Raw genomic sequence first — 15,077 nt, 5'->3', positions numbered from 1 at the left:
CCCACAAATAGAAGCACATATTGAATTATTTTACCTATGGGGTTAATTCCCTCTTACACGATTAGAAAAGAGACTTACCTCGCTCCGCAATTTCATAACCGGCTCCAAAGCCGCTCCAACAACTCAAATAGATGCTCGTCACTCCAAAACTAGTAAAATATGATGCAACCCAATCAAAATATGCTCAAATACTCATAATTAATCAATTTACAACAATTTCCAACTTTGCTCGAAAAGTCGATAAAAGCACCCTCTAGCCCACGTGCCCGGATTCCAAAAATATTTGAAGATAACCATTATCCATAGCCTCACGAACTCAAATATATAATTTATTCTAGGTTTTTCTTCAAAATCCAAGAATACCAATTTCTAGGTTTTTCTTCAAAATCCCAAATTTCTACAAATTTTCATGTCTAAATCCGTATAAAATCCAAGTATTTAACTTGCAATAGGTGGGAATCACTTACCTTGACATAGATGACGAAAATCTCCCTCCCAAGAGCTCCAAATATCTCCCAACCAAATGAAATATGGAGGAAAATGGCCAAATCTGGTCTTTAAAACAATCTGCCCAGGCCAGGCCCTTCTTCGCATTCGCGATCAAAGCCTCGCATTCGCAAAGGCTACAGACACCACTGCTTCGCATTCGCATCTGGAGCTCTGCGTTCGCGACCTCCGCCTCGCGTTCACGAAGGCCAAAACTCAGCCGCCTCAAATTCCTCTTTGCAAACGCGAGACACCCTTCGCGTTCGCGATAAAGGAAACCAAATAGCAGCAACAGCAGTCCAAAACAACCCGAAATGATCCAAAACCATCCCGAAACACACCTGAGGCCCCCTGGGACCCCATCCAATCACACAAACCAGTACCATAACATAACGCGGACCTGCTCGAGGCCTCAAATCACATCAAACAACGTCAAAATCATGAATCGCACCCCAATCCAAGCTTAATGAACCTTAGAACCTCAAACTTCTACATTCGATGCTGAAACCCATCTAATCACATCCGATTGACCTCAAATTTTGTACACAAGTCACATTAGACATTACGGACCTACTCCAACTTCCGGAATTAGAATCCGACCCCGATATCAAAAAGTCCACTCCCGGTTAAACTTCTCAAAAGCCTTCAAATTTCTAACTTTCGCAAAATGATCCCAAAATGACCTATGGACCTCCAAATCCACATCCGGACGCTCTCCTAATACCATAATCACTATACGGAGCTATTCCTAGACTCAGAATCCTAAACGGATGTCGATATCAATAAAATACACTTCAACGCAAATTTACGAAATTCTTCCAAAACGCCAACCTTCCACAATAGGCGCCGAAACGCTCCCGGGTCATCCAAAACCTGATACGGACATACACCTAAGTCCAAAATTATCATACGAACCTGTTGGAACCTTCAAATCCCAATTTCGATGTCGTCTACTCAAAAATCACACTTTAGTCAATTTCTCCAACTTAAAGCTTCTAATTTTAGAGTTTTCTTTCCAAATAAACTCCGAACTTTCCGAAATTAAATTATGACCACGCGTACAAGTCCTAATACCTGAAGTGAAGCTACTTGTAGCCCCAAACTGCTGAGTAACGCGCTAGGGATCAAAAAGATTGGTCGGATCGTTACATTAGGTGTGATGGATCTTGACTTGGCTCTGCTGAATGATAAGCCCGCTGCCATTACTGATTCGAGCAGTGCGATGAGAAGTCTTTCCATAAAGTATGAGAACGCTCTAACAGCCTGAGCCTTATGTTTATGCAAATTACTATTGCCAACAATATTAAGAGTATTATTCCACAGACAAAAAGTGTCAGGGAATACCTGAAGTTTGTGGAAGAATGTTTTCCTTCTGCAGATAAGTCTCTCGCTGGTACATTAATGGATGAACTCACGACCATGAAGTTTGATGGGTCACGTAGTATGAAAAATCATATCATGGAGATGACTAACATTGTAGCAAGACTTCAGACCTTGAGGGTGAAAGTGGATGACTCCTTCTTGGTTCAATTTATTCTGAACTCGTTGCCTCCTGAGTATGGACCTTTTCAAATTAACTATAATACTATTAAAGATAAGTGAAATGTTAGTGAATTGTCCAGTATGCTTATTTAGGAGGAGTCAAGACTTAAGAAACAAGGGATTCATTCAATTAACCTCATAGGTCAAGGAGCTGGTAAAGGACTTAAAGTGAAGTCCAACAAGTTCAAGAAGAAGAAAGCACATGTTAAAGCTCCACATGATGCTAAGAAGGAACATAAGGCAGATATGTGTCGTTTCTGTAACAAGGAAGGACATTATCAGAAAGATTGCTTGAAATGTAAAGCTTGGTTCGAAAAGAAAGGAACAATTAGTGCTTTTGTATATTTCGAATCAAATTTAGTAGAAGTTCCTAATAATACTTGGTGGCTTGATTCTGGTGCAACTGCTCATGTATCTACTACGTTGCACGGATTCCTTATGATCCAAACTACAAATCCAAACAGGGATTTATTGTTCATGGAAAATCGTATGAAGGCTCCAATTGAAGGCGTAGGGGCTTATCATTTGATCTTGGAGACTGGACGCCACCTGGATCTATTACAGACTCTTTATGTACCTTCAGTTTCTAGGAATTTGATTTCTCTTTCAAGACTTGATGTTTCTGGTTATGATTTAAAGTTTGAAAATGGATGTTTTAATTTATATAATAATGTTGTTTTTTATGGTTCTGGTATTCTTAGTGATGGTTTATATAAATTGAAACTCAATATTGATTTTTCTGAATCCCTTCTTACTATTCAACATAATATTGGAATTAAACGTAGTTCACTAGGTGAAAGTTCTGCTTACTTGTGACATAGATGTTTGGGTCATATATCCAAATAAAGGATAGAAAGATTAGTCAAGAATGAGATTCTTCCGAATCTAAATTTTACTGACCTTAATATATTTTTGGATTGCATTAAAGGAAAGAAAATCAAGCATAGTAAGAAATGTGCCATAAGAAGTACACAGCTTCTTGAAATTATACACAACTATATTTGTGGACCCTTTGATATTCCATCTTTTGGTGGAGAAAAATATTTTATCACCTTTATCGATGATTTTTCACGTTAAGGATACATCTACTCGCTGAAAGAAAAATCTCAAGCAACAGATGCTCTCAAAGTGTTTGTTAATGAGGTTGAAAGGCAATTAGATAAAAAGGTGAAAATTGTTAGGTCAGATAGAGGTGGTAAATATTATGAAAAATATAATAAATCAGAAAAATATCTAGGTCCATTTGTAAAGTTCCTCGAGGATGGTGACATATGTGCACAGTATACTATGCCAGGAACACCTCAACAAAATGGTGTTACAGAAAGGCGTAATGGAAAACTTATGGATATGGTTAGGAGCATGATGAGTAATTCCTCATTACCAAAATCATTGTGGATGTATGCTCTTAAAACCGATGTATATTTATTAAACAGGGTTCCTAGTAAGGCAGTTCCAAAACCTCCTTTTGAACTGTGAACGGGAAGGAAACCTAGTTTAAGGCACCTGCATGTTTGGGGTTGCCCAGCGGAAGCTAGAGTTTATAATCCACAAGAAAAGAAATTAGATTCTCGAACAGTAAGTGGTTACTTTATTGGTTACCCAGAGAAATCTAAAGGTATGTGTTTTACTGTCCAAACCATAGTTCGAGAATTGTTGAAATCAGTAATGCAAGATTCGTTGAGAATGGTGAAGTTAGTGGGAGTGTTGAAAAACAAAGTGTGGAAATAAAAGAGGTGAGGGCCAATGTTCTATTACCCTCGAATGCGCCTACTTCCACACAAATATCAAATATTATTCCAGTTGTTGAAGAACACTTTGAGAACACCGAGCAACACTTGGATGAAACACTTCATGAAGAAACTAACTCACAAATATCTGACACAAATGAACCACAAGAAATACCATTAAGAAAATCTCAAAGAGTTAGAAAATCGGCTATTTCAGATGATTACATAGTTTATTTGCAAGAGCCTGATTTTGACATTGGTCTTAATAAGGATCCGATTTTATATTCACAAGCCATGGAAAGTAATGAGTCTGACAAATGGATTAATGACATGAAAGAAGAGTTAAAATCCATAGAATACAATAAAATCTGGGATCTCATTGAATTGGGAGATAGTTCTAAAAGAATCGGGTGTAGATGGGTCTTTAAGACCAAACACGATTCAAATGGCAATATTGAAAAATATAAAGCTAGACATGTTGCCAATGGTTATACTAAGAAATGAGGCATTGATTATAAAGAGACCTTTTTACCTGTCTTAAAGAAAAACTCGTTAAGAATTATTATGGCTTTGGTGGCTCGTTATGATTTAGAGTTACACCAAATGGATGTGAAAACTGTCTTTCTTAATGGAGATTTCTAGGAGGAAGTTTATATGGACCAACCAGAGGGTTTTGAAACTAAAGTAAAAGGTCAAATGATGTGTAAACTGAAGAAGTCAATAAATGGACTTACAAGCCTTACGGCAATGGTATATAAAGTTTAATGATACCATAACATCTTTTGAATTTGTGAAAAATACTGTTGATCGGTGTATATACCAAAAGATCAGTGGGAGCAAGTTTATATTTTTAGTCCTATATGTTGACGATATTCTACTTGATGTTAATGATTTAGGCATATTGCATGAGACTAAAGATTTTCTCTCTAAATATTTTTAAATGAAAGATATGGGTGAGGCATCCTATGTGATAGGAATAGAAATATTCCGTGATAGATCACAAGAATTATTGGAACTGTCTTAGAAAGGCTATATCAAAAGAGTTCTAGAGAGATTTAACATGAATAATTGTTCGGCAGAAATTGTTCTAATTCAAAAAGGGGACAAATTTAGTCTCATGTAATGCCCTAAGAATGATGTAGAACGAAAGAAAATGGAATCAATTTCTTACTCTTATATTGTTGGTAGTCTGATATATGCTCAGACTTGCACAAGACCGGATATTAGTTTTGCGGTCAGAATACTAGAAAGATATCAGAGTAACCCAGGAATTGATCATTGGAAAGTTGCAAAGAAAGTCTTGAGGTACCTGAAAAGAACGAAGGATTACATGCTCATGTATAGGAGATCCAAACATTTGGAAGTTATTGGATATTCGGATTCAAATTTCGCTGGATGTATTGACACTAGAAAGTCCACGTTTGGTTACTTGTTCCAATTAGTTGAAGGAGCTATATCATGGAAGAGTGCCAAACAGTCTGTCATTACTACATCCACAATGGAAGCAGAATTTGTGGCATGTTTTGAGGCCACAATTCATGCATTATGGTTGCAAAATTTTATTTTAGGACTTGGGGTTGTCGACACCATTACCAAGCCGCTGAAAATTTACTATGATAATCCTGCAGCAGTATTCTTCTCCAAGAACGATAAGTACTGCAATAGTGTCAAACATATGGAACTAAAGTACTTTACTGCCAAGGAGGAAGTTCAGAAACAAAGAGTGACACTTGAGCATATTAGAACTGATCCCATGAATGCAGATCTGTTAACGAAGGGTTTACAGCTAAATATATTTAAAGAACATGTACATAGAATGGGTCTTAGTTGTATTTATGACTGATGTATTTATGATGTTTTGACACTCTGAGATCATTTATATATTTCTGATATACATTGATGATTTCATGTTTCTCATAATGGTGTACACATTATTGTTTTGAGATATTACAGGATAAGCTTCAATGAGATATTATTGTGGACCATAATATTTTATAGCTTATGGACCTATTACGATGAGTTGCTAATGTTGTAGTATATGGAAGGGGGTATGTAGACAAAATTATATGTATGACCGCCATAACTCACATTTAGCAGCTTGTCGTATTATGGTATTTATGATGGACATTATAGAAGATATTTGTTTATGTGCAACTAGTGTTTATATTATTAAATATTAATATTATGTGATTATTGGGACAAGTGGAAGAATGTAAGTTTTTCTACGTGTGTATGGCCCAATAGGTTTAAGGCCCGTAATTAATATTTAATGAAAGACAAATCTTGTTCGTCCGATCGGTTACTTGATGGACGTACCTGATTAAATGAAAATCTTTATAAATTGGTCCTCTCTCCACCCATTAGGGTTACCGTATTTTCTATTCTCTCTTCCATCACTAAAGTCAGCGGTAACAAAAGTTAGGGCAAGGGGCGAGAAACCAATTCCAATTAACGCTTCCTCTTCGTGATAATGGCTTCCGCTTTAGGTATGTTTTCTGTAATGAGTACAGTATTAGCCTATATTGACTCGAATCACGAGGACAGGACTTGTAACGACATTTCGATACCACTTGGTACTGGTATCGAATAATTCTGCCTACAATACTTGGACAAACGAGAAAAAAATTAATTATAGTTTTTTTTGCCTCTATTGAAATTTGAATCCTAAAATGTATTTGGAACGAATAAAAATATTTTGCTGAAAATATTTTCCGAAAAAACTTTTTGAATCCTTAAGTGTGTTTGGAACGAAGCAAAATATTTTCTGAAAAAACTTTGCCTCACTATCCATTATCCAATACTTCTTGAAATCTAGAAACTATTTCAAATAGACCGGTAGAGGAAACTATAAGTGAAGAAAGTCATTTTCTCCTTTTTAATAGAAAATATTTTTCACCAAAAATATTCGTTTGGAGTTTGATTAACTTTAAAATATTTTTTCGTTACCAAATACACTCCTCCCATGATTTTCATCCAACTTTATTGGCGACGTTCCTTGAGTGCGGTTTAACCTTTGTTCTTGATATGTTATACATGCGGAACAAATAATATATATATTATTTGTTATTTTTTATTTTTTGCCACCATTGAAATTTGAATCCTTAAGTGTGTTTGGAGCGAAGCAAAATATTTTCTGAAAAGCTTTTGCCTCACTATCCATTATCCAACACTTCTTGAAATCTAGAAACTATTTCAAATAGACCGGTAGAGGAAACTATAAGTGAAGAAAGTCGTTTTCTCCTTTTTAATAGAAAATATTTTTCACCAAAAATATTCGTTTGGAGTTTGATTAACTTGAAAATATTTTTTCGTTACCAACAAACTCCTCCCATGATTTTCATCCAACTTTATTGGCGACGTCCCTTGAGAAAAGCTTTTGCCTCACTATCCATTATCCAACACTTCTTGAAATCTAGAAACTATTTCAAATAGACCGGTAGAGGAAACTATAAGTGAAGAAAGTCGTTTTCTCCTTTTTAATAGAAAATATTTTTCACCAAAAATATTCGTTTGGAGTTTGATTAACTTGAAAATATTTTTTCGTTACCAACAAACTCCTCCCATGATTTTCATCCAACTTTATTGGCGACGTCCCTTGAGTGCGGGTTAACCTTTGTTCTTGATATGTTATACATGCGGAACAAATAATATATATATATATATATATATATATATATATATATATATATATATATATATATATATATATATATTATTTGTTATTTTTTATTTTTTGCCTCCATTGAGACTTAAATCCTTAAGTGTGTTTGAAAAGAAGCAAAATATTTTCTGAAAAGCTTTTGCCTCACTATCCATTATCCAACACTTCTTGAAATCTAGAAACTATTTCAAATAGACCGGTAGAGGAAACTATAAGTGAAGAAAGTCGTTTTCTCCTTTTTAATAGAAAATATTTTTCACCAAAAATATTCGTTTGGAGTTTGATTAACTTGAAAATATTTTTTCGTTACCAAACACACTCCTCCCATGATTTTCATCCAACTTTATTGGCGACGTCCCTTGAGTGCGCGTTAACCTTTGTTCTTGATATGTTATACAAGCGGAAAGCTAATAAAGGGTAAATTTCACAAATGGTCATATAACTATGACTTTTTTCACCAAAGTCATATAACTTTGTTTTCTCACACAAAAATCATATAGCTATGACTTTTTTCATTAAAGTCATATAACTTTGTTTTCTCATACAAAAATCATAAAATTTTCACTAACTCACACAAAAATCATAGTGGTCGAAAAATAAATTTTTCGGTAATATTTTGTTATTTTACGTTTTTTATTTTTTATTTTTTATTTTCAATCCAATAAATAATTATCCAATTAAAATAGAAGAAATATGAGTATATTTTTAGCCGTTCCCAAAAATAATAGCCGATAAATATTTTTTTTAGATATATGTGTATTATATACATATAATATACACATTCTATATATATTTTGGCTAGCAAATGCAATTAGTTTCGGCCGGTCGATTAATTTTATTATTTGTTTCTCATAAAATAGGAATGACTCAACCCAACCTGACCCAATACCCATATACGTAAGTTAAAATAATACTAAAAGTGAATTCTTTCCCATAAGAAACTTAGTTCGGAATGCATGAGATTCTGACCAAAAAAATAAGGAAATAAAAGGTATAATTAGAGAGCACTTGAAATAAAAATGCTATCGATTTGAATAAAAATCTTTAAAAAAAAAATAAAAGATAGAAGTATCATGTTTTGAAGGATTTACTATTCATCCCTATTTTAATTGGATTATTATTTATTAGACTGAAAATAAGAAAATAAATAACCACAAAATAAGAAAATACTACTGAAATATTATATTTTCCAATCACTGTGATTTTTGTGTGAGTTAGTAAAAGTTTTATGATTTTTGTGTGAGAAAACATAGTTATTATATGGCCATTTGTGAAATTTACCCAGCTAATAAATTCTCTCTGAATTGTTTCATTCAAACTCTTTTATGATGATTTTTATGACTTAGTTTAATTTGAATTTATGTTGCTTGTTACAATCTTTTGTATGATAACTAACACCAAACAATATTAATTCATCCACTTGCTTACTTTTATTAATGTTTTTCCCTCTACTATGCTTGCTTAGATTGGATTCCTTTCGATCTATTTCAAATACTCAGCCTTTTCATTCATAGTAAAATTGCCCCATCTATAGTCTAGTTCATTTAATGACTTAATTGGAGTGGAACTTTCCAATATAATAGTTGACTCTTTCTTTCCTATGCTCTTAGTGGACTAAGAATCGGACAAATGGGGAATTTGAGTGTAATATGGTTACTTAATTGAGAAGACTATGCCTAATGATTTTTATATTTCACAATGCACAAGTCTTCTAAGAAATGGTAACTCAGAGAAGTTCGAAGAACATATGCAGCACTAAAGAATTGTCATCAAAGGAGCAAACTGAAGATAGATAAAGAGAAAAACTCTTCACCAAAAGTGGGTAACTTGAATTACAAATGATGAAATGAATGTTGTTTACGTTAATGTAGTTCTCATTTCAGATACTTGCAAGCAAACTGAGGATAGATAAAATCAAAGCTTGGCCACTCAAATCTTGCAAGACGTTAATTAGTTTGCACTTGGAGATAATTGAAGAAAAGGGGAAATTTTTCAAAAAAGGAAAATTGTTATACGAGATGCTTACTGGTTATCTTGGATGAAGTAAAACATAGTGCTTAATCTCGTTTTATGCTGATTTTCATACCTAAATGAAAGAGTTATTTCTTGGTTTCTTGGATAAAGTACAACAGACCTTATTTTTTGTTTCCTAATAACTGTTACTATAGTGGAATACATTCTTTTTGTTTTACCCAAGAATTTGGCTATTTTAATTTTTCTAATTTAACAGAGTTCTATAGTGTCTCGAAACTTATGGGGTCATTTTGCCTCTTAAGTCTTCATCTCCAATAGGTAATGCCGATCAGACCCTGTATCCTTATTTAGTAACAACAAGCTCTTTGATTCTGTTGGTGCGTGGTGTGGACGAGAGTCGAGATGAATCAGGAACATTCGTGACTCGTTTTGTCCGCTAGGAATAGTGGTAATAATTTTAAACTACTTTATAATTCAATTTTGTAGATTATCCTTTCAGTTTTAAAAACTAAAACTGGATGTACTATGTTGACATTTCCCAGTGTCACTTTCAAGAGAAACTAATAAGCTAAACATAAAAAATTGTTGTTTTAAGATACTTCTGTTGAGATATATGCTATTAACCATGAGTTTAGTTTGGATATAGTATTTATTATATAATAATTATTTATTCAATTTTAGTAAAGTTTTAAATTGATCATATATTATTCTGTGCCATTTGCTTATATAGTAGATGATTTAGATTATAGAGTTTAGCTTATACACGGAAGATTAAATCATCGGTTCTTATAAGTATAAACCATCATAGATGATTGTAGCACAAGATTAAATATAATTTATCTTGATTATGGGAATGGTTTAATTCCAACTTTTTGTGCTAGTACATTTTGTATATATTGAACGGACCAAGTAGAGATAAGTATTTTATACTGACTTAATAAAATAAATTCTCTAGCCATTAAATGTACTTAAACTCTTAATCTTGATATAATTATTATTAGTTGTGTATATTATTATTTTCTTGATTTATTAAAAGGCGAGATTCTTTCGTGGGTTAATATATCTGGTAAATTGAATAATAATAATGTACATTGGCGAAATATTAGTTAGTTGATGGAATCAATGTCTCGGTTTAGAGATTGGTGTTACACCTTTATGAAAGCTTATAAGTTTTCATGTGTAAACACGGTCGGTAGATTTTGTATCCGACACATGAAATAAGTTAAGCGAAACTCTAAAGTAAATAATCAATAAATTAAATCGTTAGTAATTTAATTTAATTGATTAGCATTTGAATCTTAACATGGGGAGTTAAATAAGATTTAATGGATGAATTTTAAATTGAATAAGGAGTGCAATTACGAATTTTTAGTGGAATAATTCATAATTAATTATAGTGGATATTAATTTCGAAAATTATAACTGAATTCCATAATTGGAAGCCTTGTTAATTAAATTATGTGGTCCATGGTGTGCCTAAATAATAGAAAATAAAAGAATCCTTTTTTGGGTGGAAAAGAAAACCCAACAGGTTTTGAAAAAGGATTTTAACCCTTAAAACTTGTGCTATAAATACATAAGGCATTCCACCTAGAGGAAGAGAACAAGGTGGCCAAAATTTTTAGCCTATTTTCCTAGAAACTTTCGCCCACACGAAATTGTTATTTTCGAATATTATTTGGGTAACACAGTATAAGACCGTGGAACGCCCAGGAATCGTAATTGTGCGGGTGGTGGAGATTCCATTGAGACATTGTGTAATTGGAGGCTCACATGATAGAGGAGCTTTGTTCACGCTTCAAGAGGTAACCCCTAAACTTGCGTTTATACTAGTTGTCTAGATTGCATGCGATTTTGATATTGAGGTAGGTGAGAAAGTCCTCTTAAAGGTTTCGTCGATGAAAGGAATCATGAGATTTGGGAAGAAGGGAAAGTTGATCCCAAGGTTTATAGGCTCATTTGAGGTGTTGAGACGAGTTGGAGAGGTTGCTTACGAGCTTGCTTTGCCTCCCAGTCTATCGGGAGTTCATCCGGTTTTCCATGTATCTATGCTCCGGAGGTATCTTACCGACCTATCACATGTGTTAGACTTCAGCACAGTTCAACTAGATAAGAGCTTGGCTTATGAAGAGGAACCAGTTGCCATTGTTGATAGACAAGTTCGCCAGTTGAGGTCCAAGAAGATTTCTGCGATAAAAGTTCAGTGGAGGGGACAACCAGTCGAAGAAGCGACTTGGGAGGCCGAGGAGGACATGCGGAGCAGATATCCACACTTATTCAGCACTCCAGGTATGATTCTAAGCCCGTTCGAGGACAAATGCTTGTTTAAGAGGTGGAGAATGTAACGACCCAACCGGTTATTTTGCCTTCCAGAATACCGTTCCCCTAAATTAGACTCCCTATATATGCTTTTACTATTTTATGACTTGCGGGGATGGTTAGTTCGGGATTTGTAGGGGTTCGGGTTGAAATCGGAACACTTGGTTTCTTAGTTGGCTTTAAAAAGACTAAGTTTGACTTCGGTCAACATTTTCAGAAAACGATCTCGGAATCGGGATTTGACGGTTCCAATAGGTTCGTATGATGATTTTGGACTTGGACGTATGTTCGAATTGGGTTTTGGAAGACCCAGGAGTGTTTCGGCGCCTAATAGTGAAAGTTGGTTCTTTAAAGGTTTTAAAATTCTCTAAATTTGGGTTGGAGTAGGTTTCAAAGTAAATGAAGTCCGTTTGGAATTAGGAGTGTAGGATAGTTCCATATGGTGATTTAAGACTTGCACGTAAAATTTGGTGTCATTCCGAGTAGTTTAAGTATGTTTTGATGCGTTTGGAGCAAGTTGGAAGAACTTGATGTTCATAAGTTGATGCGATTTGGTTTGGAGTATGATTCTTAGTTTTGATATTGTTTTCTATGTTTCGATAGGTTGAGTAGGTCCGTCTTATGTTTACGAACTTGTTGGTATGTTTGGGCAAGGCCCCGGGGGCTCGGGAGTTAATCGGATGAGGCTCGGATGAAGTTTGGACTTTAGAGCAGCAACTGAAGCCTCCAGCTTCTGCTGCAATCGCACCTGTACTTGGCCAGCCGCAGGTACGAGCTCGCAGAAGCTAGCCACGAACTGCAGAAGCGGACCAGCCAGGGATGCCCAGGGACCGCAGAAGCGGAGTTTTTTTGCACCTGCGAGCGCGCAGGTGCGGAGGAAGAGGGCGCAGAAGCGGCGAGGGCCGTAGGTGTGCCTTGAAGCGTCGCAAAAGCGGATGCGCAGAAGCGGTCCTAAGGCCGCAGATGCGGAGCTTGGCCAGGTAGGGGAAACTCGCACCTATGAGGATTTTTTCGCTGGTGCAGGACCGCAGATGTGGCCGAGGCTCCGCAGGTGCGAAAATCGCAGAAGGCAAAACCTTCATTGAAGTAGGGGCTCAGCCATTTTGAGCCCATTTATCTCCATTCTTGGGCGATTTTGGAGCTTCTTGAGAGGGATTTTCACCTAGCAACTTAGAGGTAAGTTATTTCTACTTATTGTGAGATAAATACATAGATTACGGGTAGAATTTAACATGTAAATTGTGAAAATCAAAGGTTTAGATGAAAAACCTAGGTTTTTATAATAATGAGATTTTTATCACGAAAATGGTTAGGGAATGGGATGCAAATTGTATATTTGAGTTCGTAAGGTTATGGGTGACGATTTCCTTCGAAAATTTCCTGAATCTGGGCACGTGAGCCCGGGATAAATTTTAGAAATTTTACCAATTTGGGTTGGGTAATTAATCTAATACTCTAATTTTGAATTGTTAAGCCTGTATTAATTATTTTATCTAACATTTGGCTAGTTTCGGATTTTTCGGCACGCAATTGAGGCTTTAATGCGACATTGTGATCAGGAAGTGAACTTTGAGATAAGGTAAGTCTATTGTCTAACCTTGTAAGAGAGAATTTACCCCATAGGTGTTGTAAATAAATACTCGCTCCTGATCGTGGGGGCTACGTACATACGAGGTGACGAGAGTCCGTGCGTGGCTACTATTATGCTATTGTTCGTGTAGTTTTAGGAACCAATTCATGAACTATTTGGAATTCTTGCACTATACTTGTTAAATTAAAGTGCCTACTTGTATTAAATATTTATTGGAGAAATTGTGAAAGACTGCTAATGAAATTTGTATTATTTTTGTATAAAACCTCATTAATATTTAAGTCAAATGCTTATAAAAAACTTCCTTCCTTTTCTTGTGGAGCGGGCCGAACGCCTCGGCAATATATAGATGCATCTATGGTTCGTGGCACACGTCCCTCGGCAGTGTATACGACACTCTGGATTGGATCGTACGACCTCGACATAAATCATGCTTAATAATAACAATCACATGATGCCTTGACACTTTTCTGCAGCTTGTGAAGATATATGATTTATTGGAAATTATTGAATTTGAAAAAATTATTTATTTCCGCTTGTTAAGAAAATTATTGTTATTCACATAAATCATGTTTATTTAAATAATTCTATTCTAAAATTATTGACCCATAGTGAGTGTCAAAGACGACCTCTCGTCACTACTTCTTCGAGATTAGACTTGATACTTACTGGGTACACATTGTTTACGTAATCATGCTATGCTTGCTGCACTTTTTGTGCAGGACCTGAGACAGGTGCAACAGGTGGTCCACCGGCGCGTACCCCAGATATCCCGAGGCTTAGTGGTGAGTTGCTTCCTGAGTCATTCTACAGCCCAAGAGTCCCTCTCTTTTGTATTTTGTATTCTGTCTATTTCATATTCAGACAGTGGTTAGAAATTTGTATAATCTACTAGATGCTCATATACTTGTGACATCAGGTCTTGGCACACACACTAGTAGAATTATGATTTGAATTATTTTCTTGGTTTTTTATTTAATCAGAACCTTTTTATATTTTTCTTAAATCTTGCAAATAAAAAGAGTTTAATTACTCGGAAATTTATTAAATGAGGGAATATATGTTTAATTCACTAGTTGTCTTGTCTAGCTGTGATGTTGGGCACCATCACGACCTATATGTGAAATTGGGTCGTGACAGTAGTATGCTTTTTGTTGTTGTCTCGTTAAAAACTTTTCCAGAAAAACCCAATTGGGACAAAAACAGAACGAAGGAGAAATGAGTGCAGCACATACTTTCTGTTTAAGTGTTGTTCATGAGCAATACTATCTTTTGAGGTTTGACGTTCCAGTTGTTGGGCAACTTGTCCCCATTCTGGTTCTCCAACTAGTATGAACCCTTCCCATTGATAGCTGAAATCCGGTAGGGACCTTCCCATGTTGGATCTAGCTTTCCCGCATTGAGATCCCGGGTATTTTGTGTTACTTTCCTTAGAACCAAGTCTCCTACTTTGAAAACACAGAAATTGTCTCTTCGATTATAATATCGCTTCATCCTATGCTTTTGAGCTGCCATTCTTACATGTGCCAAGTCCCTGCGTCCCTCGAGCAGTTCCAAGTTGATTAGTATTGCTTCATTATTCGATTCTTCATTTGTCTGAGAATATCTCAAAGTGGGTTCGCCCACTTCAATCGGGATTAAGGTTTTAACACCGTATACGAGGAAAAAAGGAGTTTCTCCTGTACTTGATTCGGCCGTTGTTTGGTAGGCCCATAGAAATCCGGGAAACTCTTTAGGCCATTTTCCTTTTGTTGTTTCCAACTTTTACTAGAGATTT

At 35.4% G+C, this 15,077-nt stretch overlaps 2 protein-coding genes across 2 annotated transcripts in view; both read left to right on the top strand.

Moving 5' to 3' along the window:
- The window catches only part of LOC142172071 (uncharacterized), a 34,268-nt gene extending 30,009 nt beyond the window's left edge, over window positions 1-4,259 (top strand). The window contains exons 2-5 of the mRNA XM_075235837.1: window positions 1,865-2,010; window positions 2,122-2,719; window positions 3,107-3,500; window positions 3,671-4,259. Coding sequence (XP_075091938.1) covers window positions 1,865-2,010; window positions 2,122-2,719; window positions 3,107-3,500; window positions 3,671-4,259 — 1,727 coding nt within the window. The remainder of the gene's footprint in view (window positions 1-1,864; window positions 2,011-2,121; window positions 2,720-3,106; window positions 3,501-3,670) is intronic.
- Window positions 4,260-4,908: 649 nt separating this feature from the next.
- LOC142172070 (secreted RxLR effector protein 161-like) lies at window positions 4,909-5,598 on the top strand. Its single transcript, XM_075235836.1, has one exon. It carries the CDS (start codon window positions 4,909-4,911, stop codon window positions 5,596-5,598), a length of 690 nt encoding a protein of 229 aa, XP_075091937.1.
- The last annotated feature ends 9,479 nt before the right edge of the window (window positions 5,599-15,077 follow it).

The sequence above is a fragment of the Nicotiana tabacum genome, chromosome 17 (assembly GCF_000715075.1).
Source record: "Nicotiana tabacum cultivar K326 chromosome 17, ASM71507v2, whole genome shotgun sequence".
NCBI lineage: Eukaryota > Viridiplantae > Streptophyta > Magnoliopsida > Solanales > Solanaceae > Nicotiana > Nicotiana tabacum.
The sequence above is the reverse complement of the archived record's forward strand: the minus strand, read 5'-3'. Positions and strand labels throughout refer to the sequence as shown.